The sequence below is a fragment of the Pararge aegeria genome, chromosome 12 (assembly GCF_905163445.1).
Source record: "Pararge aegeria chromosome 12, ilParAegt1.1, whole genome shotgun sequence".
Classification (NCBI taxonomy): domain Eukaryota; kingdom Metazoa; phylum Arthropoda; class Insecta; order Lepidoptera; family Nymphalidae; genus Pararge; species Pararge aegeria.
In genome coordinates, this window is record NC_053191.1 from 14157639 (window position 1) to 14185379 (window position 27741).

Consider the following 27741-nt stretch of genomic DNA (forward strand, 5'->3'; position numbering starts at 1 on the left):
GGGCCGATGATGGGTTGGTATGATGATGAGGATATGTTATATAAAAGTGGGAAAACTCATTAACATGGCTTCGAAAGAGAGACAATTCGGCTACCATGTCCTCATCATTATCATATCAACCAATTACTTGCCTAATACAGGTCACTGGTCTCATCCCACAATGGAAAGGTCAAGGCCGTAGTCCACCACGCTGGCCCAGTGCGGATTGGTGGACTCCTACCTACCTACTTAATACCTTTGAGAACATTATAGAGAACTCTTAGGTATGCAGATTCCCACAACATGTTTCCCTTCACCGTTAAATCTTTAAAAGTGATATTTTAATTACTTAAAACGCATATAACTCAGAAAAGTTAGAGGTGCGTGCTGGGATTCAAACTCGAACTTCAAAAGTGAAGTCAAAGTCCTACCCATTGCGCTATTGCCGCTTCAATGCATGTAAATCGTAGTTAAGTAATTTTCAGGCGATCGAATAAGTAAACGTAGGTAGAAAATCTCACACTTTGCACTCAGTTTATTATAATTTTGTATTATTCGCAGGGTCCAAGTGAAAGCAGTCAACGTCCAGGCGAGTTCGTCCGCTCTCTAGCCATGCAAATATTAAGCCACTCGTCCCACGCCCGGCCTAATGAGAGAGACCATTCGCCTAAAGACGACGCCACACCTAGTAGCAACAGGTTAGGAATTTAGAGATTATCTTTGAGATAAATGTACAAGTTTTTTTTTGTTCTATATATATTTTTTTATATTCCACTTCAAATTAGCCTTTGACTGCAATCTCAACTGGAAGTAAGTGATGAATGATGCAGTCTAAGATGGTAGCGGGCGAACCTGTTAGGAGGTATGGTAGTCTTACCCCCTAATCGGTTTCCACGCGACATCGCACCGGAACACTAAATCGCTTAACGGCACGTCTTTGTAGGTAGGGTTTGTAACTCGCCACGGCCAAAGCCACCCATCAGTCTAAAACTCTTTTTTTAAATTATATACATCATCAAGTTAGCTTTATTATTTCTCTTATTACAATAGATCTGATGCGAAGAGTTACTTCCTCGAAAGAACCGGGAATTATATCATGCGGATGGCATGTGCATGTACCGAGAAGGAAACTGACTGACGTTGCGATTAAAGGAGATAACAAATAAGGCCTTTGAACTGAAAGTTGGCGGTTATTCCACCAAGTTTAAGTTTAAGAAGAAAAAAAACCCACGTTTAAGTCAGACAGTCGGTCGGTCGTAACCCCAAAATGTTAAATTAATTGTTCATAAAATTACGACTATGCGCCAATCACAAGACTTGTTCAAATCAACGTGTCATGACATCGCACTCGGAATGTAAATATACACGCGACGGTGTTCGCAGGTTGGACGGCTTTGATTAAAGACTCTGAAATACATACATTATGGATTCCAGTTGCCCTAAGGTTGGGAATTCGCGAACCTGATGTCGAGATAAAGCTCATGAACTATTTACGCTTTGATCTTTATGGGCTAAATTGGTTTACAGGCGAAACTCCACTGAAGAAAACTTAATACAGCGATTTAGGGAGATGGGTGACGACGGAGAAGAGAGTTCGAAACCCTTACTGGCTGATAGTGAAGGTATAGTTTTATTTTATTTCTATAAGTAGTTTCGTCCATTTGAATAGGCATAAATTGAAAATAGATAGATAGGTAAATAAAGTCTTTATAAAGCACAAATTAAAAGCGACAACAAGAAATACTAAAAATATATATATAAGATGCGCAAAGGCGGTCTTATCGTTTTAAGCGATCTCCTCCAGAAAACCCTTTATGGTAGAGAATTAGGTTAGGGAAAACGGGAAATAGTTATGCCCACAATGATTGGGCTCTAAGGCAACTCTATAGATAGTTCGAGAACTTTCTTAAATACTATATAACAGTAGCTACTTATTCATTACCTAACAGAAATACTTTATGTTTTTGTAAAACTCAACATCAGCTAAGAATATTCTTTAATGGACAGTAAATACCCTGCGTCAAGTAAACAAGACCCCAATGTGTCAGCTAAACAAATAAAGGGGTAAATAAATCTTTTATAAAAACAAAGAAAATTATTGATTTTCAAGGCCAAGTTTACTTTTCAGATCAAAGAACGGACGAAGAGGACCTAAACGCACGACAACGGACTTCGGAACGTATCCACGAACGCGATACGTACCAAGATTGCATGCCGGACGCACAACTCAGTGGTCAAAATGTGAGTCCTCATTTTTTAATGTTAATAAGACATATAAAAAAACTATACCCACGTAAAAAGCTCAACATTCAACCACGTTCTGACATTTGAAAAGTAGGTTAGTTAAAGTGTGGACATAACTGCATAACTATTCTGAATTTACGCAACGTTTATTAATGTATATTTTGGTGGAAACTATTGCACTTATTCCGAGAGTTTTGATTGGTTCCGAATGTTTGTTTATTTCAATAATGAGAGTTTAATGAAAAAGATTGATCTCAATTAGTTCGGATTTTAAAAAGCAACTCTTATAAGTTTGCCACACACATAACTGGATGGTGTTTAACTGGATATTTTATTAAAATAAGCTTTTGATGACATTTGAAAAGCATCTTGATACACTTTTAATTAAATTACGCGTTTGTTTTTAGGCCATCGATAAAATTGGTTCGTGAAAATTTATTTAAATTTCCAGTTGCCAGAAATCTTACCCAGGTCAAGCACCAAAGCGAACAACCCATTCGTTAACAACGAGGAAGACCTTCGCCTGTACGAGAACCACGAAAACTTGTTTCTCCGCAACATTTCACAACGACAATCCAAAGAACTACGAAATTCCCGGTTGTTACGTCAGAGTTCAGAACCGTTATCCGACAAAAAATCTTCGGTACTCCAAAAAAGCTTGTCCACGGAGCAGGAAGAAAAGCCAAAAGAAATTAATAATAGTCCGCCAAAATCTAGGATCCCGGTCGCGAATTTCCGTTATCCAAACAAAAGTGATTTGCGACCGAATTCCGCAGAAAGTTCTCCGAAAAAGTCCGATGCAAGACCTTCATCGCCCAAAGAATTAGAAAGTAAAACCGAACAGCCAGAGTATCAAAATGTCTTGAACCCTAACATACCAAAGGACGACGTGCAGACTGACCTTGAAAAATTGCTGGAGAAAAAACGTTCCGCCTCTGATGATGTACCTCCTCCAATTCCAAGTTTACCTGTTAATCCAAGAACGTTGATAGCAAACGCTTATTACGATAAACTGCTGTCCGAAACAGAGATACAACAGTCTCTATTGCCTCAGAATTTGGAAAAGAATCCAGATGAGTGTTTCAAAAAGGCCATTTTATTTCCCTTGCTTGAGATTGATCCGCCGAAACAGTGTCTGTTTTTGTTGGTGGATGCGATTGATGAAGGTGCTTTGAATGGTAAGTAAAAAATGATTATTAATAAAACTCATTTTTTGAGTTTTTTTGTCTGAGGGCAGGGGAAAATATCCGTAACTATAACAATCCATTACATTCATCTTTTTTGACGTAGACCTAAGGAAACTCGCTGAGTAAGAAACTAGTTTCCGCAATATTTTAGTTTAAAAATCTCCCGACAGGAAATTCGTCTTTGTATTTAACACACTCACCACAACACATTATTTTTTATTCATTCCACAAGCCAGCCCTTGACCGCAATCGCACCTGCTGGACAGTTATGATGCAGTCTAAGATGGTAAAGGGCTAACCTGTTACCTGGGTATGGTAATCATATCAAACCAATACCCCTAATCGGTTTCTACGTTACATCGTATCGGAACGCTAAATTGCTTAGCGGTACGTCTTTATTGGTAGGGTGGTAACTAGCCACAGCCAAAGCCTCCCACCAGACCACATTGGAGAAAATAGAGTAATTATAAAAATTTCAGATTCTTATCGATTATCTTTTGAATTTTTAGAAATCCAGTTTTTTTTCAATTTGAATCTTCTATCTTCAATTCGATGAAAGAATAAAAGGTACTCACAAACTAATTAACTCGAAATATATATGTATAATCAATTTTCAAACTTCTTTCACTCTAGTCAATGCAACTTTTTGTCCAGGGGACTTAAATGAAGATGGCACTGAGGGTTCAGTGGCAGCTCTTCTGGCGAGACACCAGCACTTGCTGCCGCACTGGTTGCTGTTGGTTGCAACTGCTAGGCGGCATTCTCGACAGTCACGGCCGCTTACTAAGATGTTTACAGGTAAAACTATTTCCCGATCAATGTGGATCCAATAACCCATCTCTCAAAGAAAATAACCCAATTTCATTGTATGTTAGGTTAGTTAAAAACACTTTACATAAAGTATTTTAAGGAAATTTATATAAAAACAAAGCTTTTCGAAACAGATGCGATGTAAGTAAGCTTTTCAATTAAAGTAATATAGAACCATTTGAAATGTTTAATTTAAATTATGTCAGTAACTAAATCAAAAAATGATATATCATAAAATAACCATAATTTATAAAATCACCACTTTAACCCGAGTTGTACACGCTTGTACGGTGTTAAAATAAATATTTTTTAGAAAAATCTATACTACAATGTACTATGATTGATGATTTTTGTTGAAAATGCTGACTGTTTTTATTTCAGGGTTCCGCAAAATAACCCTGGACGAGTTACAACGAGCGCACGTGTCGGCCGACGTACAACGTTACGTGCTCGCCAGACTCGACACGGAACCTAGATTGAGGTTAGTTAATCTTTCTACGTCATTTCCGATTACTAATAGGCGATCAGCCTTAACTTTAGGCTTGTGCTTCACTAAGATCCGCTCGTTGAATGAAAAAAAAGTTCCTCCATCAAGAACATCACTCTTAAGTGGCACCAATTATATTGTAACATGTCTCTTAACTAGTCAACATGTCTCTTGACTAGTCAACAAAGAAATAAAGAAAGAAATGAAATTTATTTGCTGAACATGAGCTTTCATATGGTCTTGTTACAATATAACTTTCCTTAATATTCTACTATAAAGGATGCGAAATTTAAAGTGTTAAACAATAACAATCATTATACATGTATACAAAATCTTTCTCAGCAAGCTCACAATCACAAAACAATCTTTACATTACTTTCTAGTGTAAGGTATTATTTGAAAATGGAAGAAAAACTAATGTACACAAATAAAATAAGAAAAAAGAGATATTTTTTACTTTTATTATTTTTGTATATTTTCAAAAGATATTAACAGTAATAAGTGATTGAAAGATTATTCAAATTATTTACATATATATTGTACTAGACATGTAAGAAAAAATGGAGTGTATATAAAATTTGTTTTAAAGCAAGGTCATTTGGCGAATTCTCTTTTCTATCGTTGTGTTTAATGGATATATATTTTTTTAATTTATATTATGCTTGTTATTCATGTACATTTATATTTACAGAGCTCGAGTTTCGAGTGATTCGACTGCAGCCGCGGCCGCTGCAGCTGCTTTGGACCATCTTCGTATCAAGAGCGACGGATGTCTACTATATTTAGAAAAAGTACGGTGTCTTTAGTTATTACAAAAAAAAAAAAGTTACAAAAATAATGCTCGAAAAAGATTCTACGGCAAACATTGTGAAAAACATATAACCACAGACTTTCAGACTTATCCATTTAGTTTGGTTTAGAGATATATGTACAACAGAATCAGCAAATTATGAAAATGGCCAGATTACTTTTCTAAGTTATGTGTGTTTTAAGTAATTAAAATTTCACTTGCTTCAACGGTGAAGGAAAACATCGTGATGAAACCTGCAACCAACCATGGGTTGATATGATGATGATGATGATGTGTTGTTCGAATAAGCGCGTGAAAGTTCACTACGATATGTATGAAATCGAAAGAATGCCCTCTAGTTACAATACTGAGAAATAGAATTGTCGCTAGATGGCGTTCTTTCGATTCCATACAAATCGCAGTTCCATACATTTCGCGCGATCGAATAGGTAGAAACTCTTTGACTTGACTTATGACTCTTTTCTCTCTTTACTTTTGATTGTTTTCACGAATATCCTAAATCTGAATCTCGAACGTCCCAAACGTAGGTCAAGAAGTTACACTACAGGAAATAAGTGAAACCTGTTAAACCATAACTTGGTCGGTAGGTACTTGATGGTGTAGCAGACGGTTTCATAGCACTGAGGGAGATTCGAGAGATACCCGGCACTCTGAACGGACTCTACTTGTGGCTGGCCCAGAGGTTGTTCCACGGACGAAGATTTAATAAGGTAAGTTTTTATTTCCAAGGTTTTGACTATTTGAAGTGGGAAAAACTTATACTAATAATAAAGCTGGAGTTTGTTTTGTTAATTTGTTCGTTTAAGCTCTAGAACGATGGTTCATCAGTTAATAAGCTTATTTTGCATTTGAATTTTCATTAATTAAAAAAACAATTAAGAAAACAATTGCGGGTGCGACTCAGTTTGTATTGCGTAAAATAGCGAATGAAAGTTTTTGTGGGAAAAATGTACTTATCATTTACTGGCACTGTAAAAAAATACGCAATAACCCAGCATGTGTGGACATGATAATAGCATGAAAATCATTGTACCCAGGTCCGTCTCCTGCTAGATGTACTTCTGGCAGCCCGCTGCGGAGTCACGGAAGATATGTTGTACAAATGTTTACTGACCAAAGAGTACAGTGTCACCAGAGACGATTTTAATAGAAGGCTGCATTTGTTAAGGCGGTAAGATCAATTATTTTCATGAATTCTACAAAACACTGTGATCCGTCGTGTATACCTATTAGATAAACGAGGCTGTGCCAATAGGATTCGATAAATTACAAGCTATGATATAATTATTTGTGTTATTATTCCATAAAATAAAATATTATGAACCTAAGAAATATTTTTATTACTCTTTAGTATTTATAAAAATGAGTATAACCTAGTGATTTTTATATAAATGAAACACATTAATTTATCAAAGTATGTTTTAACATTTTTAAAACATAATGAAAAAACTGTTTACATAATAGTTGTCTCTATTATGTAAACAGTTAGAAAAAGACCCAAAGTTTATGATTTTACAGAATCTTGGTAATGGAGCGTGCCACCGGCTATCTAAGCCTATTTCATCATTCCTTCGCGTCGTGGCTAGTGGACGTTAAACATTGCACACGGCGGTACTTATGCGCCCCGGCCGATGGTCATGCAGCTTTAGCTATGTACTACACTCTTGATGCAAAACGGTGAGCCATTACAACGTATCTTTTTCCTATAAATGAAAACTGCTTCATAATAAAACAAACATAACTTAAAACGGCTCTTCTTGGTAGAAAACAAATAATAATTTAGCAATAATTATTTATCTTCAGCAATTTCTGGACAATAAAGGTAATAATAATAACTGGACGGTTGCAAATGTGCCAGTGTAGATTTTTTAAGTACACAGTAACACAAATAGGTCTTTTAGGCCGCTTTTGATACAAAACAATGAGATTTTAAACGAACTTTTCATCAGCCTTAAATAGATTTTTTTTTAATAAAAAAAAACATTATTTTTTGTACTCAACAAATTATCTCAATTTTCGAGTACAATTCAGCCTTAAATAGAAATTTTTTTTATACAAAAAATCATTGTTTAATTGTACTCAACGAATTATCTCAATTTTCCAAAACAATAGGAATAAAAATTTCTGTCCAGCTTTGTTGATAACACGTGAGCAATTTGAAAAGGCCCATAATAATAGGAATTGCTGAATAGCTTATGTGCTTAAGCGAGGTTATTAGAGTAGACATACAGGTGTTTTATTTGTTTTCAAATATGTTGATTGTGTTTATTTAAAAAATCTCTTACAGATTAAGTGCTCTGGAAATTCACAACTACGTATATCACATGACTCAACTAGAACAACATATGGTTGCCCAGAAGAAACACAAAACGACAACGTAAGTATTTTTTTTAGCAAACATTTTTTGGATGATATTTGCACTCGCAAACGTGGAGTTGCTTTCGCGTTTCGAATAAAAAAATGACTTAATGCTAATCATTTTAGAGTCCAAAATTCTGTACTACAGTTTTTTTTTCCTAAATGCCCATAGTTCTAGCTGTAGAATTTTGAGTTCTGTTGTTGTGTGTATTAAATTTGTTTTTCCAGGGTGCTGTTGACAGTTCAATTTCTTTTCTAACATATAAGATTCATAGCGTGGAAGGATATTTATTTTTTCATTTAGAAGTAATTGAGGAGTTCTATACTTTATCAACAAAATCATAATTAAATCGTAACCAAATTGAAATAGGGCCAATAGTAGTAGTCCATAATAAAATGGGGACATTGAAATTAGTTCAGGTTTTACGGAGATTGGCAAACACTGTCTTTATTTATGCTTTGTTATGAATAGGTTGGCTGCGCTGAGTCGCAGGTTAAAAATTGGCTAATTAGCAGAGTTCGTGTGAGACGAAGAATATATATCTCCAACCTTTAATTATTTTATGGGTCTAATAAGCAAAGATCTCGTATAAAAATACTGTTGAAATAATTGAATACTAATATATATTTATGATGAAGAAAGAACATAAATAGATCTCCATAAGCTATTTATCGAATGGGTAAAACTTGGTTAATTAGCAAAGTTCGTGTATAAAACTACTATAAAATACTTCAATACTATTTCAGAGACGATGAAGAACATATAGATCTCCATACGTTAATTCTGTTATGGGTATTGGACTCTGGGTGTGATGTTGAAGCTGCGTTAAAAAGAGAGAGCGATATAAAACTCGTAGATATTGAAGACAACCAGGTGAGTTTTGTGTGAAGGTGATTGCTATTAAATATTTAATTATGCATAAAAAAATAGAAAACTAATCTATAATCAGGTACGCTGTTGTACTAAAAAATACACTTTCTGTCTGTGGCATCCCCGTGCGTCGGAAATCTCGCATTCAAGTATTTTAATTTAACGTCGAAGCAACATAGTTTGTATGCTCTTTGAAAATAACAAATGACAGGAAAAAAAATTACAATTTAATGTTTCTATTTAAAATCTCTCTCTTAATTAAAAGTTTTTATATTAGGTCTAAAGGGTGCGGTTGCCGGTGTAATTTCAGGCTCATGAGGCTTAACAACGCCTCTAATTAATGGTATGTCCATTAATTAGAGGCGTTGTTAAGCGGAATATTGCAGGACGTGCTCTTTTTATTGCTCTAATTATAGGGAATACGTCCACTTTCCATTAGGTGGGCCATCTGCTTTGTCCGTCAATGTAATATGTAGTTGATAAAAAAAAATGGATATTGATTATCTGTCAATAATCTATGCCTATTTTTTAAAATAAGAATTTAGATTTTATGCAATATTTTAAAATAATTCTTTAAAGTAGAAACATCCTGTATAATTTTTATTGTATGAATATTGTTTTAGACTGAAGACCAGAAATTGGAGGAAAAGGATGGTGATCCAGAATCTGAAGGGAAGGAATCGATCTCTTGCAAATCACGTAAGTTATACTATTGTACATAAAACTATTTTTTATTATTAACTTGTACCGCGGTTTTACCTACTTTAAAAGTCTAAGTATCTACTAATCTATATAATAAAAAAGCTGATCTCTTAAATTCGCAAATTAGCCCTGGCGGGATCCAACCGGAACCTCCGGAACTTATAGGAAAGCTCACCACTTAACCAGGAAGGTCGGTACAGAAGAAAGTAGAACACAGGTTTCAGGATTTTTTCAGGAAAAATTATAGCGCAGGCGGACGACGTGAAGCGGTAGGTTGAGGTATATTGTGTAGAATAGCAGAAGAAAGTGCGTATGGAGAACAAATCGGAAGTTTTACGCTGACCAAATCGTAGTATAATTTATTAAGATTGATTTGAGTGTCTTGGAAAGAAACAAATTAAACTCAATACTCATTGTAAACAATTAATACAAAAACAAATACGGAAATTTAAGCGACAAGGAAAACCTAATAGACTTTGATTTGTTCTGCTCATTAATTTTTCCCTGAGAATTCCTTACGTCTACGCGATAAAGAAGGAATGTGGGTATTTTATAAACCCCAGCATGAATTCTGACCTTTGTTAACTACATGTGATTATTTTTAGAACTTTAATTTTAAATAAGTATCTAAATTAAAGCTGTAATAGAAACAATATTAATGTTGCACAGTTTGACGACCTCCCTCGCAGCGCAGCGGTGATCGCTGTGGAATTAAGCTGGAGGTTCCGGGTTCGATTCCCGGCAGGGACAACTAATAAACTCCCAATTTATAACTTCTTAATTCTCTCTGGTCTGGTCTGGTGGGAGTATTTGGCCGTGGCTAGTTACCGACAAAGACGTGCCGCTGAGCGATTTAGCGTTCCGGTACGATGTTGAGTGGTGACCAATTAGGGCTATGGTTTAAATATATTTGTAAAAACATAAACAAATGTTTACAACTTTTTATCTATGTATAAAAGAGCTGTACGATCAATATACAATCTGAAATCCCGAATGTCTTAAAATTAATTTGAGATATAGCGTACGCTTTGCTATCGATTATAATACCTACAGTAAGTTAGTTACAGTGAAACAAAGATAAAATTTAAACTTCGATATGGTAATATAATTCATGACAATGATTTATATTAGCATATCGAAGTTTAAAATTTAATTTAAGTTATTTTTGCTTAATCTTTACTAATATTATAAAACTGAAGATTTTGATTAATTAACCAAGCGCTAATTTCTGAAACTAATAGTTAGAATTGGAAGTTTAAAATTTAATCTTTTTGCTTTGGATAGTCCAATTATCGATGAAGGCGAGTTTTGTTACTGATACACTATGGATTCCGCTTACCATCCATCGCTCTGGGCCTGTGCGAATTGGTGGACTCGCCTTGCCTTTGAGAACATTAGGGAAAACTCTCAGTCATGCAAGTTTCCGCACTATGTTTTCCTGCCCCGTTAAAGGAAGTGATATTATAATTGTTTTAAACGTACAAGTGATATTTAAATTGGCTTTAAGGAAAAGTTAGAGGTGCGTGCTAGAATTTGAACCCGGCCCCCTGTAATTTAAGCCGAAGTCCTAACTATTAGGCTATCAACGCTCCAGCTGGCGTCGCTTACTGATAAATGCGATATGGCGTACTATCGCTGTGTACAATGATACATGCCGGCGATTCTCCTAATTTTATCTATATGAAAATTTCTTGGTATCATTTACTGAACGCAAAAAATACAGGCTGTTATAAGTTTGACGTGTCTGTGTATGAAAGTCTCATTTTTCACACTTTGTCTTCGTCGTACCTCTGTTTGACTGACCTTATTTTGTGCTAAAATGTGCATCTATAGCCTATAACAGTCCAGTGTTAAGTTATGTGCGTTTTAAACAATTCAAATATCACTTGCTTTAACGGGGAAGGAAAACATCGTGAGGAAACCTGCATGCCTGAGAGTTATTATTATTATTATTATTATTATTATATAATAGACTAAGCAGCTTTCGCTGATGCGTCTATATCATTTCTTGCGCTCTTTGTCTTTTTGATGTTTATCCAGTCTATTCTTAAACTGATTCAGTGATTCTGCAGTCACTACATCTTCAGGCAAGGTTCTCCATAATGTTCTCAAAAGCGTATGGAGCCCTACGGCCTACACCCTTTTATATGAGGAGAACAGTGCTCTGAAGTGGGCCGGTAATGGGTCATCATCATAGTCATCATATCAACCGATAGACGTCCACTGCTGGACATAGGTCTCTTGTAGGGAGTTCCAAATTCCATGGTTCTGTGCCGCTGGATCCAGTGGCTACCTGCGACGCGCTTAATGTCTGTCCACCTGTCCAGTGCGAGGCTGCCATTCCAGCAACTTGGGACTCCAACGTCCATCCTTAAATAATGGGTCAACCCATGATGAAATAAAAAAAATTACATATGTTGACCGCTACGAAGAAGTGCTAGGTACACTTCACGAATAATATATAATAGCAGAAAATAAATTGGATCCTCGTAAGTTAAGTACTTTTAAATCATTATGATGTTTCTTTGACGTTTTCTCATAATTAATTACAGTTTATGAAAAAGACAGCGATAAATTTAATGTTTGAACAAGAAAATTCAACCCGTGTCGCTTAAATGAATAGTCTTGATGAACCTAATTACTGCTAATTCTTTATCATATCCTGCTACATATTGTGTTTTGTGTTATCACGTGAATATGTATCGTATTAAATGTCAATAAGGTTCAATTTTGCGTTTATGACAGATATATATTTTCATTAGAATTAAATTCTCTTGCAGTTCACTTTAAGTCTTTAAAGGAACGAGACGTGCATTATTTATACTATTTCATTTATATCAGAAATATAAATAGATGTTAATTTTGTAAATAAAGTTATAAATCAAGCAAAGTTTTAAAATGTCATATCTGTGAAATGTGGAGTTAAAATTAGACGTATTTTTTTAAAATAAGAAGTGCAGTTAAAATGGTAACTTTAAACGATGTGATGAATATTTATGACTTCATATGTAAGTATTTGATCGATGAATTCTTTTTTAAAGCATATGAACATAGAAAAGTAATATTTAGACAGTACCTAGTTTGCTTTACAAAACAAAATTGTATCGCTAAAAACATAACTTGTTCTAAAAGTGTACCTCCTACTACTTATATTTTAATAGTTTGATGGCTATAAACAATTATTTGACAAAAATAATAATAATTACAAATTAATAATTACAAAGAAAATATAAGCCAAGACGGCTTATATTTTCTGGCTTTTTTTTCTGATTTGCTGTTCATTTATGAGCGTGGTTCCTAAAATGCTGGCGCTACAAAAATAACAACTGAATGCTTTAAGATATAAGATCATATTATTTTCTTTCTGTTTTATAATAAAAAAGATTATTGCTGTTTTAAAAAGATTTTTGTTAACCTACTTGGTGTAGTACTGCTAGTTAGCAGCCTAAAGTGGGAAATACCGAGTTCGATCCCCAGTTAATACAATTTAGGATTTCGTAATTTCTGGATTTTCTCTTTCTGGATGTCTGAACTCGTGGGGATGCTTTGGTCGTGGCTAGTTACCTATATTCTACTGGCGAGCCGCGACGCTAAGGGATTTAGCGTTCCGGTACGAAGCCATGTAGAAACCGATGTTATAACATACCCCTCATCGGTTTCTACATGGCTTTTCGGCTTTCGTCAGTTAACTGCGATACCCCTAACAGGTTAGCCCGCCACTATCTTAGACTGCAATCTCACTTGGTGGCAAGAATCAAGTGAGATTGCAGTCAACAGCTAACTTATAATGGAATGAAATAAAATATAGCACTGATTGCGAGCGATTGGCTACCATTATTAAATTTGGTTGGGAATTTATTTTGCAAATAAATAGAGTGGGTATTGAATAGTATTGCAACTCAGGAGAAATAAATAGTAATGTATTGTTGACTAATGCTCAAAAGTTACCTTAATTCCGTTGAATTTGGGATGACGATATGCACTTACCGGGTTATAACTTTTACCAATATAGTTTCCTTATGAGTCATGGACGTGTTCCTTAATTGACGTTAATACTATATTCTTCTTGATACTAAATGGGTCTTAGTAAGGCCTCTTAACCACTATTAAGATTGTTTATTTTCTGGTTATAATTAACGGATAAACCTATTTAGGCCTATGAATTGAGCAGAACTTCGCAGGGCATCCAAGAAACACATCCTATAAAGTTCCGCCTTGTGGCCATTAACCGGATGCTTAGGTGTTAAGTCTCATGTACCTGTAACACCAACATACAGTTCGGAACACAGAAAAGCTGCTTGCGAACAGAAATAAGTATGGCGGCACTAACCCGGACACATTTTGTCACAAAAAGCTTAACTAAGTAAAGAATGATTAGTATCACCAATTTGACTAAATTTGCTTCCTGTGTATGTACAGTGATAGGGATACAGAAACTCTCAAAAATATATTATGCATAATACAACTGTTACTTTATAACTTACTAGCTGTTGCCCGCGACTTCGTCTGCGTTTAATTCTGTTTTTTGATGTGGCATTAAATTTAGTTCTTGTTCTAAAAAAAAATGAGGAGTTTGCTGCTGTCCGCTGAGGAGTTCTGGCATCTATCTCCAACCACAGTTTGGGCAAAATTAAACACATATTATAACCTCTAAAGTACAAAAATAATTATTTAAATCGGTTATAATTTGTCGGAGTTATGGAACGGAGGAACCGAGCTTAATGTCGGGATAAAAAGTATCCTATATTATTTCTAATACCTTCAACAATATGTATAAAAAGTTGCATGAAGATCGGTTCAGTAGTTTTCGCGTTAAAGCGTAACAAACAAACTTACATTCAAATTTATGATAGTGGGAGGAAGGGATTGGTGACGTTACAGTTTAGTGGCATTAAAACCGTTAACAAGTCAAAACCATAGAAACTTATGCAACTCTTTTGGACAAAGATTACCGGGGAATTTTACATGTGGAAGCATAGTTTTGTATTTTGCCGTGTTAAACTGCGTGCACTTTATGTTTTAGAGACCATTATGTTTTGTAACATAGTCCGAAATCTCTTTGGGGTTTCAGCTTGTTAAACTGCATTCTAAAACCTTTAGTAGAGTCAGACTTGAGTTTCAAAAATGCTTGCTTCTGTATCTTTAAAAGCCTAAAAACGAGATTCATCCAGCCGCTATCAGGCAACTTTCTTATGTTATTTGACCAGCAGGCTGACTTTCATTCCACATTACACTTAATGGTCCGCGGCCTCAATTGCAATACACGTCTGTACCAATGACGACCGGATCTGTTAAATACGTGACCTGCTTGTTGCCCCCTTAACTTGCTAACCATTGAACTATGTTTTAGTCTTTGTTCTTCTAAAGATTTTGGGGTTATGAAGTCTTTTCCCTCAGGTATTCCCTCATCAAAATGAGTTGAGCGACCTTGAGTTTGTGGATGAGACGAAATGTCAGTGTTCACGTTCGTCCAAATAATAAACTCTCTTTGTTCGCAGTAGAGCCTTCAACACTAGAGAACATAATGCCAGAACTAGTAAACGGCAACACGACAAGATGGCCGCGTGACAGACGCGTGTTAAAAGCTTTACTGGAGTTGAGCAGAACTGATTCTATTCCCACTGAGCCGGAGGGCGAAGATCTCAATGATTTGGTAAATAGTAGGAATGAATTTATTTATCGTAAAAAAGTTTATGAGATATGAATTGTCATGCAAATTGCATTTTTAAATATAAAAGTATTAAACCATTTTATCAGATTTAAAAGGGTTTTCTCAAGAAATGATAAGTTATGTTTAAACAACAAATTAATGTTTAAACATATATGTAATATTTCAAAATAATCTTGTGTCAAACTTTAACTTCAACGTGTCTTCAGAAGTTTATTTTCATAAATGAGATAAAATAGTCACTTAAAGATTTTTTTTACTTCTGCTTTTAAGGTTTTTCAGAAGTCAGAATAATTAAATTGAACAATCACTTAACCTTTGAATGTCCGACTACTTGGCAAAGACCTTTTTTCCAAAGGCAAAAGACAAATGGAGGAGCCACTAGGCTAGTCCAATGCAGCTTGGCGGGCTATTTCTTTGGTCTAAAATTCTTTATTTTACATTTTAACAGATGTCAACAGACCAAGCAGTAGAAAGCGAAGACAATGCTGATGCAACAGGGGATGAACACGAAGAGACTCTTCTCCTGGATCCCAGCACAATACATGAACTCGCCACTAAGGGAGACGACGACACTTTAGCTGCTTTATTGAAGGTATTTGACCTTGAATAAGACTTGTTTCAGTTCATTAATAAGACAAGCAGAGTGAGAGCAGTAAAACATAAGTTTATAAGAACTGGTGGTCGCCTTCTGGTCGATACTTGACCATAATTAATTTAAATTATAAGTTTGAACATTATTATGGTTCTACTGTCAAAGACTATACCTCTTTAATCACAAATTTGCCTGTTTTTTTCAAACAAATTATACATAAAATGATTAAAAACGAGTACATATGTGTGTATGTGTCAAATACATGGGAGTGTGTGTAATGTGTTTATTATTGATTTAATTACTGTTTCATGCATGATTTTAAAAAATATGAGCATTCTGTACTCCGTATCTATATAAACTATAAGTGTGGTAAATTTCAGTTCCGTCGGAGCAAATTTCGGTTCGGTAAAAAGTTTTTGCTGCACGCATCAATATATTGATGATACCCCACCTCATTCCACCCATATGGTGGGCCTGTAACAGTTATGATAATTATGATTGTGCTTGCGTGATTAATGCATATTCAACGACTTACCAATTAAAAGCGAAAATGGAATGTTTTAAAGCTCCAGCTTTACTTTTAAATAAAAAATCACTGCATCAGAAAATCATTACAATAAGAAAGTGGCGGTCTTTCTTGTCTACAACACTTGTCTTAAATTATCTTCACTAATATTTCCAATATTTTTCAGCGCTGTCCAGAACTAGCGAACGCGGCGGACGCAGCGGGAAGCACTCCCCTCCACTCTGCGGCTCGTAGCGGCCGGGCCAGCAGTGCCGCTCTACTGCTGCAAACTGGTGCTTCGGCCGCTGCCGCTGATGCGGATGGCTGGAGCCCACTCCGAGCTGCCGCCTGGGCGGGACATACTGAAGTAAGTGTACAGCTTGTTTTGCACAAATGCTTACCAACGTTAGATATACTATGAAGATTCCAATCGCACCCAGTGGGTTACAACCAGAGATCTGTAGCCTTAGCATAAAATTGGCTCGCTTCCCATCGAGGAGTCGTTTTCGAGCATTAAACTGTCTCGTCAAAGTAAAATGGAATTAATGTCACTCGTTTTAGAGTCGCAAATCCCGTACTTGTGATTTTTATTGTACAAAAGCCCGAGGTAAATTATAGTAGGCAAATTTCAGCTTTAAACAATGCAAATAAGATCCATTTTCTTGTTGGTATTGTACTCTTCTTAATAGGTAAAGTACTTTAACGTAAACTTCGAAGGAAACACAAAGAGTGGAGCCTTATTTACGACAACATTTTTTTCCGTATATTTCGGTGCATCGTATTAGAATATAATTTTTTTTTATTACTACACTAAAATAATATAATTCGGTTTTCATTTGCCAGAATTAGGGAAAAATAATAAGACATTTTATTTCGATAAATGAACGTTATCTGATTTTAATTAAAGCTCAAAAATATATAATATATCGTAACAATTTTGATACAAATCACTTTAGATTTGTAAATATGTACATATACTTATATAAATACATTTTCGTATATTAAAATAATGGCGCCCCCAAATAGCAATGCCAAAGCTCGTTTCACGTATTCAAGTGCCACTTACAAAATATTTGTTGCTAGTACTATGACATCACAATGTGTGCACTTAATTAAAGCCTTTGTCTCTAAGTTAATAAGTAAATTAAACAAAAGCTTTAATTTGTTGTTAACAACGTCAGGACTGATAAAGTATTGATGACAGTGAGATTCAAAGTCATGATTTGTTTCAGGTCGTGGATGTCTTGCTGGAACATGGCTGCGATGTCGATTGTGTTGACGGCGATAACCGAACCGCTTTAAGGTAGGGTGAACATACTTGTGAATTTAAACTAGCGTAAACGATACATATGCACCTTTCCACTAAGGACGAACAAGGCAATGCTTTAGAAAGTAACGCCTAATCAAAGAAGTTTCCCAGGCATTAATACCTTTCACCAATTAAATTTTACTAGGCAACTCAAATGAATTAACTTGTCTGTGATTTTTATTATAATTATATAATAACTCTTTATTTGTACAACACATTAAGAATTTTACAAGGAAAAATAATAAGACATTCTATTTCACACAAGGTGTCATCTTTATTGACACAAGGTATCGTATTTTGTGATTGTATTATCATATTTATCATCTTTTCGGCCTCGGAGTCTGGTCCTGAATACGGACTGACATGGTGGCGTTTTCATACAAACACTTCAACACTTGGATGTATCGGTAATCAATTCGGCAGTGACCTTAACACAGCCCGGGTTTCCATCGAATCAAAGGCTTTCTCACAGTCCATAAACGCTAAGCAAAGTGGCCGGTTATACTCTTCGGGCTTCTGTATAACCTGCCGCAGCGTATGTATGTTTATGGTACTAAAGGCCTTTCGGAAACCGGCTTGTTCGGGAGGCTGGAAGTCGTCGAACCTATTAGCGAGACGATTCGTGATGACTTTCGAGAACAACTTGTAGGCTTAGCAACCCTATCGATGCCCGACCAAAATAGATAAATAGTAATCCTTCACTCGTTTCTTGAAAACCCAAAATAAACGCGGCTTAAATCACAGCTAAATTATAATATTAGTGTGAATTGCTACACAGCTTAATTACCTGTAACAGGGCGGCAGCCTGGTCGGGCCACGAAGCGGTCGTAGCGCGTTTACTAGCGGGAGGTGCGGCCCCTGAACGAGCGGACGCGGAAGGGCGTACTCCACTAATGGCCGCCGCTTATATGGGTCATGCGGATATTGTGAGGTTGTTGCTTGACGCCGGAGCCAGTCCAGACCATGCTGATCACGACGGTAAGATTTATTTTCAGAAAAGATTAACTATGTATATAATTTCTTGGTGATTGATGAAGACACGATAAGCAAAATTATAAGGGGTATAAACCAACATCTGTCATTTATTAATTCTTTCAATTAAAGACAAATTTACGATACCCTCAGCGGATCATATATTTGGATTTAGCTATCTGTTTTGTGTTTTAAAATATTTAAATGATCAACTATGTCAAAGCGTTACCCAACTGGACAACGAATGGAAAAGTTTGAGAACGAATACTAGCGGTCAATCAACCCTGGCAATGCGCACCCAAATTTGTTATTGCTCAATCTTTATAACTTTCTGAATTGTTTTAGTAGATTACGAGCTCGGTCTATAATAATAGTGTTCGCTCTTATACTAAGCGCCGTAGTGGGAAGAGAGTGAGCACGTATGTTTGTGTTCTCAATAGATTTTTCAAACACGTATGTACAGAGCGGTTTGATATAAATTTTCCAAGGCCACAGAAGGCTTTCTGGTAGCAATGATTATCTGTTTTCTCTAGGTCGCACAGCATTAGCTGTAGCAGCTCTTTGTGCTGCAGGCGGCGCCTGCGCAGCATTGTTACTTGAGAGAGGGGCGGATGTTAGTAAAGCTGATCGGGATAAAGCGACGCCATTATTAGTTGCAGCATTTGAAGGGCATACGTAAGTACAAGTTGTTTTCGTACATGTCTTTATTTAAAAAAAACATTTTGTCAATATTCAAAACCATAAATTGAAGAAACCAATGAAATCAATCTTTTATAATTCTTGTTTTCTTCTTAACCTATGTGCTTTCACTGCTCCACATTAAATCTTTGTAAGATTTCCATATCCATTTGGATACATCCATTTGGCCTTATGTTGCTCAATTTCAACTAGATATTCCTAGTAGGTCCTTTATTTAAGCTGCTAATATTATAAATGCAAGAGTGTTTGTTTATTGGTTTTTCTTCTACGTAGCATAAAAAACAGTGTTGATTTTTGTATACGAAAAGTTTATGAGGTAAAAAGTATGCCTGTATAACGGGTTAAATAAAAAATACAAGAAAGCTCTCGGCCTGAAGTTGTTTACATTAAAACTAACAACTTTTCTACGATTTTTTTTACTCGTTAGTTTGTGAAATATTCAATCTATTTTACATAGATACTCTACCTTTTACTACTCTGTAATGTAACATCGGCAACAGCACGCGAATCACCACTCTATATTGCGTGCTCGCAGTGGTTTGGAAATACTGACATGTGTTTGGTCCAACAGTGTAATATCACTTTACAGAAATAACATGATTTATTATTTTTTAGTTGTATAAAATCTTAGAACAAAAGTTGTCAGTTTTAATGATATAAACTACAAGGCCTAAGGTTTTATCGAACCCTGTATAAACAGGATACTTTTTATGGCTACAATTTTAAGTTTAAGACATACTTTAGCATCCACATTACTAAATTAGTTGGAATAAAGTATACGCGGGCAAATCCAGTTTTACAATCAAGCAATGTAAAAGCCGAAGTTCTTTGTTTAGAGAAATCTGCGAGCTCCTCCTCGAAGCAGAAGCGGATATAGAAGCGTGCGATAGCGCTGGACGGACGGCCTTGTGGGCCGCTGCGTCCGCCGGACATGCGGACACTGTCCGGCTTCTGCTGTTCTGGGGCGCCTGTGTGGACAATATGGACTGTGAGGGCCGGACAGTGCTTAGTACTGCCGCTGCGCAAGGTATGCAACCCATATTTAAGAACAAAACTTGAAAGAAAAAACCTGGAAGAAATCGCTCTGTAGCGATAAGGTCACCGAATTTTACCCTCTTGCTCTACGTTTATATCTCTGTAACTACTTTTTTTCTTTGGTGTACAAGAAAACTGTAATTCATTCGTACAATAATAATATAAATAGCCTTTATTGACAAACATCTTAAGTAACATTTAATCTTATTTCTACTTAGTGTTACTAAAGTGAATTGGTTTAGGTAAATAAAAAGTTTCATAAACACACCGGTTTGTTGGTTGTATTGCTTTACAATATTTATATAGAGCGAGGAGAGATAAAAATTAATAAAAACTGTAATTTTGTTTAGAGAGATTGATTGATTGATTCCATATCTCAGATTTACCTTACAATTTATATTGTGATTTGGCTATAACTTCTGCTACGAACGTCTACTAAGCTATTGTCACGCACGCCAAATAATCTGAATATTACTAATATTATTATTGTCTGTGTGCGGCCGCCCACAGATATAGATAAAAAATATTGTAAATAATATTGACTGTGTGCGGTGAGCCGTTACATTGCTGCTGTGCTGATGTTATTAACAACGGTTTTTTTTACAGGTAACGTAGAAGTTGTCCGTCAGTTGCTAGACCGAGGTTTGGACGAACATCATCGTGACAATTCCGGATGGACTCCATTGCACTATTCCGCCTTTGAAGGTAACATATTTTTCTTTATTGTAATACTACTGTTTTTTCGCTTAAATTTCCTAAGCCGCGCAACGAATTTTAATGCGGATTTCGCTATCGCTTAAATATTTATTCACACATGGTTTATATATATGTCGGAGGCCGATGCGTGTCTCAGTATTGTGAGCATATTCATCATCATTATCTGATGATATGGTTGCGGGTACTCGGGCAGATAAAGATTTACAAGATTTGTTGCACACTATAATTACACTTGGTATTCCACAATCACTCTTAACACTTGGTATTCCACAATCACTCTTAACACTTGTTAAATAGGTAGGTTAGGTACACTAAAGAACTATATAGCAACGATGAGTTTGGTGCGGCTGTGTGACTACCGACTATCTCACGAAGCTTACAACTCAGCTGCCTGGCGGGCACCAACCCCACTTTGAATAAGACAACTCCTCACCCCCGCCATACAAACTCCATCCAGGTCGTAACAATTAAGTCAATTGAGTGATTCAACTAACCGATACCACAAAATCTGATTCGCCAATAGATAACTAGATGGCGTTGTTAATAATAACAACCTTAATTTTAAGCTCCGACATTTATAAAAAAGTTTTAAGATTTTTACTTGCGGTACGCTAGTAAAAGCATGAGTATCAAATGGCCCATTTCATTGAAGAACTTATGATTTGATTTGAAATTTGCATTTACAGGTCATGTAGAAGTCTGTGAAGCCTTACTTGAAGCTGGTGCCAAAGTGGACGAAGCAGATAACGATGGAAAGGGTCCGTTAATGTTAGCGGCTCAGGAAGGTCATACACGTTTAGTAGAAGTCCTAATAGACCAGTGGGGAGCTCCTGTAGACCAGAGAGCTCATGATGGGAAGACTGCTTTACGGTAAGTGAAATAATAAAAAAATAAGAGAGTTTAGAGTTGTAGAGCTTTTTGTGACAGTGCTCGTCCGGAAAAATACCAGCGTCGTAAACAGCATGGCTGTATTCCGGTGTGAACTTAGTTACGTACTCAAAAGGAACAAGTTTTTTAAAATTTAATTTGTAGACATTCCTTATCAGCTGCTATATTAGGATTTGTTTATTTAACTATGTTGGTAACTCATAAGCCAAAATATTCTTATTAATATAATTATTAATTCTCACTTGTTTATGCATACTTTGGACAAAAAACCCTATGCACGCCTCTGTTGAAACACGACCAAGACACTCGCGATCTTTATACAAGACTTACTAAACTTGCATAAAAGACACTTGCTTCCTGTAAACGAGTCGTACTAAACTTGCATAAAATACACTCGCTTCTTGTATACGATACGAACGAAACTTTCATAAATGACACTTGCTTCCTGCATACGAGACGTGCATAAAAGTCACTAAAGACCTGTATTCGAGACGTTCTAAACTTGCATAAAAGAAACTTACTTCCTGTAAATGATTCGTACTAAACTTGCATAAAAGACACTTGCGTTCTGTAAACGATACGAACTAAACTTGCATAAGAGACACTTGTTTCCTGTATACGAGACGTACCATACTTGCATAAACGACACTTGCTTACTGTATACGAGACGAGATAAACTTGCATAAAATGCATCAGCTTTCTGTATACGAGACGAACTAAACTTGCATAAACGACACATGCTTCCTGTATACGAGGCATACTTAACTTGCATAAAAAACACTTGCTTCATGTATACGAGACAAATTAAACTTGCATAAACGACACCCGCTACCTGTATACGAGACTTACTAAACTTGCGTAAAAGACACTTGCAAGCTGCATACGAGACGTACTAAACTTGCGTAAAAGACACTTGCAAGCTGTATACGAGACGTACTAAACTTGCATAAACAACACTCGCTTCCTGTATTCGAGACGTACTCAACTTGCATAAAAGAAACTTGCAAGCTGTATACGAGACGTACTCAACTTGCATAAACAACACTCGCTTCCTGTATTCGAGACGTACTAAACTTGCATAAAAGACACTGCTTCCTGTATACGAGACGTACTAAACCTGCATAAACGACACATGATTCCTGTATATGAGACGAACTAAACTTGCGCAAATACACTTGCAAGCTGTATACGAGACGTACTAAACCTGCATAAACGACACATGATTCCTGTATACGAGACGTTCTAAACTTGCATAAAAGACACTTGCTTCCTGTATACGAGACGTAGTAAACCTGCATAAACGACATAAGATTCCTGTATACGAGACGTACTAAACCTGCATAAACAATACATGATTCATGTATACGAGTCGTAAGAAACTTGCAGAAACGACACTTGCTTCCTGTATACGAGACATACTAAACTTGCATAACACATACTTACGACATGTATACAAGACGTTTTAAAGTTGCATAAAATACACTTACGACCTGTATATAAGACGCCCTAAATTTGCATAAACTACACTCGCTTCCTGTATGCGAGACGAAATAACCTTGCATAATATACACTTCCGACCTGTTTACAAGACTGAAACAACACAAATAAACAGGCGTAAAATCGCCCGCAGCTCAGGTCGCCGTGCCTCTATAAACCTGTTTACGCTTCTCTGAGATGTAAAAACCTGAACGGAATCACTCGGCCGGGTACTCGGTTTCGCGAGTCCGAAACCGAATAAAACTATGTACTGGGTTACTCGGCGAAACATGTACTCGGTACATCTCTATAACCAATATATTCACTTAAGAGTAGGGCCACATAGATTACACAAATGTGACATTCAAAATAGGTCCCGGATTGATTATAAACTGGAACTATCTTCCAGTTACAATTTTAAATGAGTTTTATTGCCATTTTTCTACGAAATATTTAACTGTATAAAATTTTTTCTCAGATTGGCAGCTTTAGAAGGGCAGTTCGAAACAGTCACAGCTTTGCTCTGCCGAGGAGCGGATGTTGACGCGTTGGACGCCGACCGACGCAGTACGCTATATGTTCTGGCGCTGGACAATCGGCTGGCGATGGCGAGACAGTTGCTCACGTGCGGAGCGAGCGTGCATTGCAGTGATACTGAGGTAAGACAAATCCTTTCGACTGACCTCTCGGTGTAGTGGTGACAGCTTCGGTCATATATGGGAGGTCCTGGCTTTGATCTTCGGCAAGGGGCTAAGCCTCTGGTCTAGAGGCAGGATTCGGCCGTGGCTGGTTATCGCTCTACCGAAAAAGATTGCTGCCGATTAGGCCTATGTGTTTTTTTAATCTGCGGTGCCCGTAACAGGTTAGCCCGCTTCCTTCTTCGACTTTTTCCAGGTAATATTGCAGTAAGAGCTAACTAGCAGGGTAGTACATAATAAAAAAAGGCATATTTTTACAACCTTAAACTTCGGGCTACAGACATAGGTCATTTGAAAGTGGGATACGTAGGTAACCGCCCATAAAAAGTATCACTAATACTCTATTCAGAGGAATTAGTATAATTTTTGGAAGCGGTGATAGCCTAGTGTTTAGGAATTCGGCCTCACTTTCGGGGGGCCGAGTTCGAATCCCAGCATTCCTACTAACGTTTCTAAGTTATACGCGTTTTATGCTATTTAAATATCGGCTTGTGTAGTCCACCAATCCCTACTGTGCCAGCGTGATGGGCTGCGGCCCAAGCATTCGTCATGTGTAAGATACCCTTGCCCTGCAGCTGGCCTATAATAGGTTGAAATGATGATGATGTGTGTATATAAAATACAACTTAAATCCCAAACTGATTGAACTTATAAGGAACTTGAATAAATCCTAACTTATTAGAAACTTTGACAATAGCTAATCTATAGCTGTCTATACCTAAATCCTACACTCTATTTTTTCTTACTTTTCCTTTATATTATATATACAATTTTTTTGAGTACCTGAAGTGTAAGGTAAACCGGACAAGTTAGAAAAAAATGTTACCCACTAGGCCACGAAACTACTGGACCGATTTTAACCATTTTATTGCCAATAGAAAGCTAAATTATTACCAAGTAACAAGGTCTATAATATTTTTAACTTATTACAGAGTTAGCTATAATCCTTCTTGAAGATAATTGCAATGATGTAAGTTAAAGTAGCAAAATTTTTACTTTAAAATTCACTATTTTGTATGCGCTGAGAAAATCATTGATGATACATGAAAGTACTATATGATTTAAGTTCTTATTAAGATTATTTTTTAATTATTAAGTTTATTACCTATACAAAACCCCCGGGAAAACTGACGGATTCGCCTGGGATTTGTTTGAAAACCTTTATTAACATGGACAAAGTCGCGGACAACAGCTAGGTTTCATATAAAATTTCTCATTTGCAGGGTCGTACGCCACTACATGTGTCAGCATGGCAAGGTCACACTGAAATGGTCAACATGCTTATTAAAGTTGGTGAGTTCTTTTTACTTACAATTTGTTATATGTACTTGGCTTAAATTTATTTCGGGCTGGCAACAATCTAATTTTTTTTTTGTAATTTTTGTTTGTGTATTTCGGACTTAGCTTAGGTTAATTGCTACTAAGCATTTCAAGAAGGTTCCATCGCTAATTTCATATTCATTTATATTTGAAGCAGTAGCATAATTACAATTACGTTTTTATATAAAGAATAAAAAATGTTAGCCTGGGGAAATTTACTATGTACCTTAAATAAACATAGTGGGCCAATTTGGACAAGAGCGGCCATCTTTGGTTTGTTGTTTGTTGTTTGCGAATTAAGAAAAACTGGAATTAAAGTAGAATAAAAAAATAATAGATCAATGGTTGGGGAAATAAATAATCATAATCGAATTCGTAAAAAAATGTAATTCAATGATAATGACTAACTTCCATAGACATTTGCCGACCTTTCTATAGTTTATTTTTTTTATATTTTATGCTTCTTGGCAGATCATCATTATAATTCTGCCCACTGTTCTTTATTGTATTTAATTTGTAGAGGTATTTACTCTTCATTGAATTTCGTAGGTGATGCGGCAGTGGACGGTCGCGATCGTTGTGCACGTACAGCGTTACACGCAGCCGCGTGGCGAGGCCGCGCCGCAGCTCTACGGGCCCTTCTGCAACATGGCGCTTCGCCCTCTGCCGTGTGTACCCAGGGTGCTACGCCCCTTGGTAAGTTTTGTTATTATAGAGGCCAACGCAGATGGTCGAGAATATGGCCCATGTAAAAACTTGAAAATTTCTCTGGTGTGTTTTAATACTTCGGTTTAATAAATAGGTCAAAAATACACTGAAACAATTTTAATTGTCCATTTGCAATTAACTAACGTATATGTTATGTATAAACATATAAATGTCCATATAATATCCACCCTTTATAATCTTTGATTATTTTCCTCAAAGGAGAGGTTTTAGCAATAAGACCGACTTTGCATACCAATGTTTGTATAAATTTATAATTGTATCACATTTTTGTTCTTTCTGACGAATTTGTGTGCAATAAAGTGTTTATCTATGTTTCTTCATGAACCCAGAGGAACATGTTAAAAATCTACAAAAACATTTTGTACGGGAATTGCCACGCAGATAACTTGCAATATATCGCGTTCTCTAGGTGATACGCTATCTAGGTTTAAATATTATATTGTGATAGTGTGATATATGTTTCAAACAGGTATAGCGGCTCAAGAAGGGCACGAAGAGTGTGTCTTGTGGCTTCTGCAACACGGCGCTGATCCTTTGCAGGCCGATCATTGTGGTGAGCCTTTTTAATACTTACAGGAAGTTGTGATAGCCCAGTAGGTAGGAGCTCGACTTCACTTTCGGGGGGCCGACTTCGAATCCCAGCACGCACATCTAACTTTTCTAAATTATGTGCGTTTTAAGTAATTAAAATTCCACTCGCTTCAACGGTGACGAAACATTCAAGCCTGAGAGTTCTACAAAATGTTCTCAAAGGTGTTTGGAGTCCAACAATCCGCACTGAGCCTTAACTCCTTCTCATTGTGGAAGGAGACGCGTGCCGTGTAGTGGGCCGGTAATGGGTTGACAGTCCAAAAAATGTAGTTTGGGTTTTTTGGACTATCTAGCAAACTTATTTTTGGACCTCTCGACAAAGTTTAAATTTACACAAACATTATACAGGTCGTACACCAGCAAAAGTGGCATGGCGGGCAGGACATGCGAATATCTGCCGCCTTTTGGAACGGTGGGCCGCTCCCTCCGCCCCACCCGCGGCACCTCCTCCCGAAGAATTGTTAAAACCCGCGAGGACAGGTTTGTGATATTTGTGATTATTCATCAGACTTTCCTTATATTACGTTAGCGTTAGCTGCTTTTAACTACTACTTTTAAGTTGTACATATTGGTTGTACGTATTCATTGTAAACTCAACATCTGAGGATGCTCCTGTATCGCCTAAAGCGCGTATATCGCGTATAGCGAAACGTGCGTAGAGAGTGCATTGCCGAAGATGGGTTTGTTGTGGATTATAAAGATTGAAGAAATTATGTCTTCAGATTCTCCTGTTTTTTTTATTCATAATTTTAAGTTTTATATTTTAACCACCTGCTTTGTCGATGTGAGGTTCCCCAAAACTCAAAATGAAAAATTCTACTTAAACTCAACTGTACATACAACCTTTTCCATTGCAATGAGATGATAAATATATTTTTTAAGTTAACCTTCACTTTTTTGTTAACAGTTTCACTGTTTTGCCTTGTTTAGAACCCTCGTAACTTTAGTAACATAGGTAATCTTACTTTTAGAGACGTATATAAGTGTAACCTAATGACATCTTAACATCTTATGTGATGGAATCTTGCTAAGGCTTCTGATTCTGCAGTAGCGACTTTTCTGCTTTTAAACAGAAAAACTGTCCCGTTAG

The 27741-nt window shown here is 36.4% G+C and overlaps 1 protein-coding gene across 2 annotated transcripts in view; it reads left to right on the forward strand.

Annotated features, from left to right (window-relative positions):
* The window catches only part of LOC120628004 (ankyrin repeat domain-containing protein 50), an 80612-nt gene that overhangs the window by 43186 nt on the left and 9685 nt on the right, over positions 1–27741 (forward strand). For both annotated transcript variants that reach the window (XM_039896170.1, XM_039896171.1), the window contains exons 6-32: positions 541–677; positions 1507–1601; positions 2108–2220; positions 2675–3401; positions 4065–4208; positions 4602–4701; positions 5399–5498; positions 6106–6228; positions 6556–6689; positions 7037–7195; positions 7806–7895; positions 8624–8750; positions 9371–9446; positions 14948–15102; positions 15569–15712; positions 16405–16584; positions 17450–17520; positions 18323–18504; positions 19032–19173; positions 20034–20224; positions 20839–20937; positions 21636–21819; positions 23792–23972; positions 25235–25304; positions 25881–26027; positions 26530–26613; positions 27000–27131. In XM_039896170.1, coding sequence (XP_039752104.1) covers positions 541–677; positions 1507–1601; positions 2108–2220; positions 2675–3401; positions 4065–4208; positions 4602–4701; positions 5399–5498; positions 6106–6228; positions 6556–6689; positions 7037–7195; positions 7806–7895; positions 8624–8750; positions 9371–9446; positions 14948–15102; positions 15569–15712; positions 16405–16584; positions 17450–17520; positions 18323–18504; positions 19032–19173; positions 20034–20224; positions 20839–20937; positions 21636–21819; positions 23792–23972; positions 25235–25304; positions 25881–26027; positions 26530–26613; positions 27000–27131 — 4087 coding nt within the window. The remainder of the gene's footprint in view (positions 1–540; positions 678–1506; positions 1602–2107; positions 2221–2674; positions 3402–4064; positions 4209–4601; positions 4702–5398; positions 5499–6105; positions 6229–6555; positions 6690–7036; positions 7196–7805; positions 7896–8623; positions 8751–9370; positions 9447–14947; positions 15103–15568; positions 15713–16404; positions 16585–17449; positions 17521–18322; positions 18505–19031; positions 19174–20033; positions 20225–20838; positions 20938–21635; positions 21820–23791; positions 23973–25234; positions 25305–25880; positions 26028–26529; positions 26614–26999; positions 27132–27741) is intronic.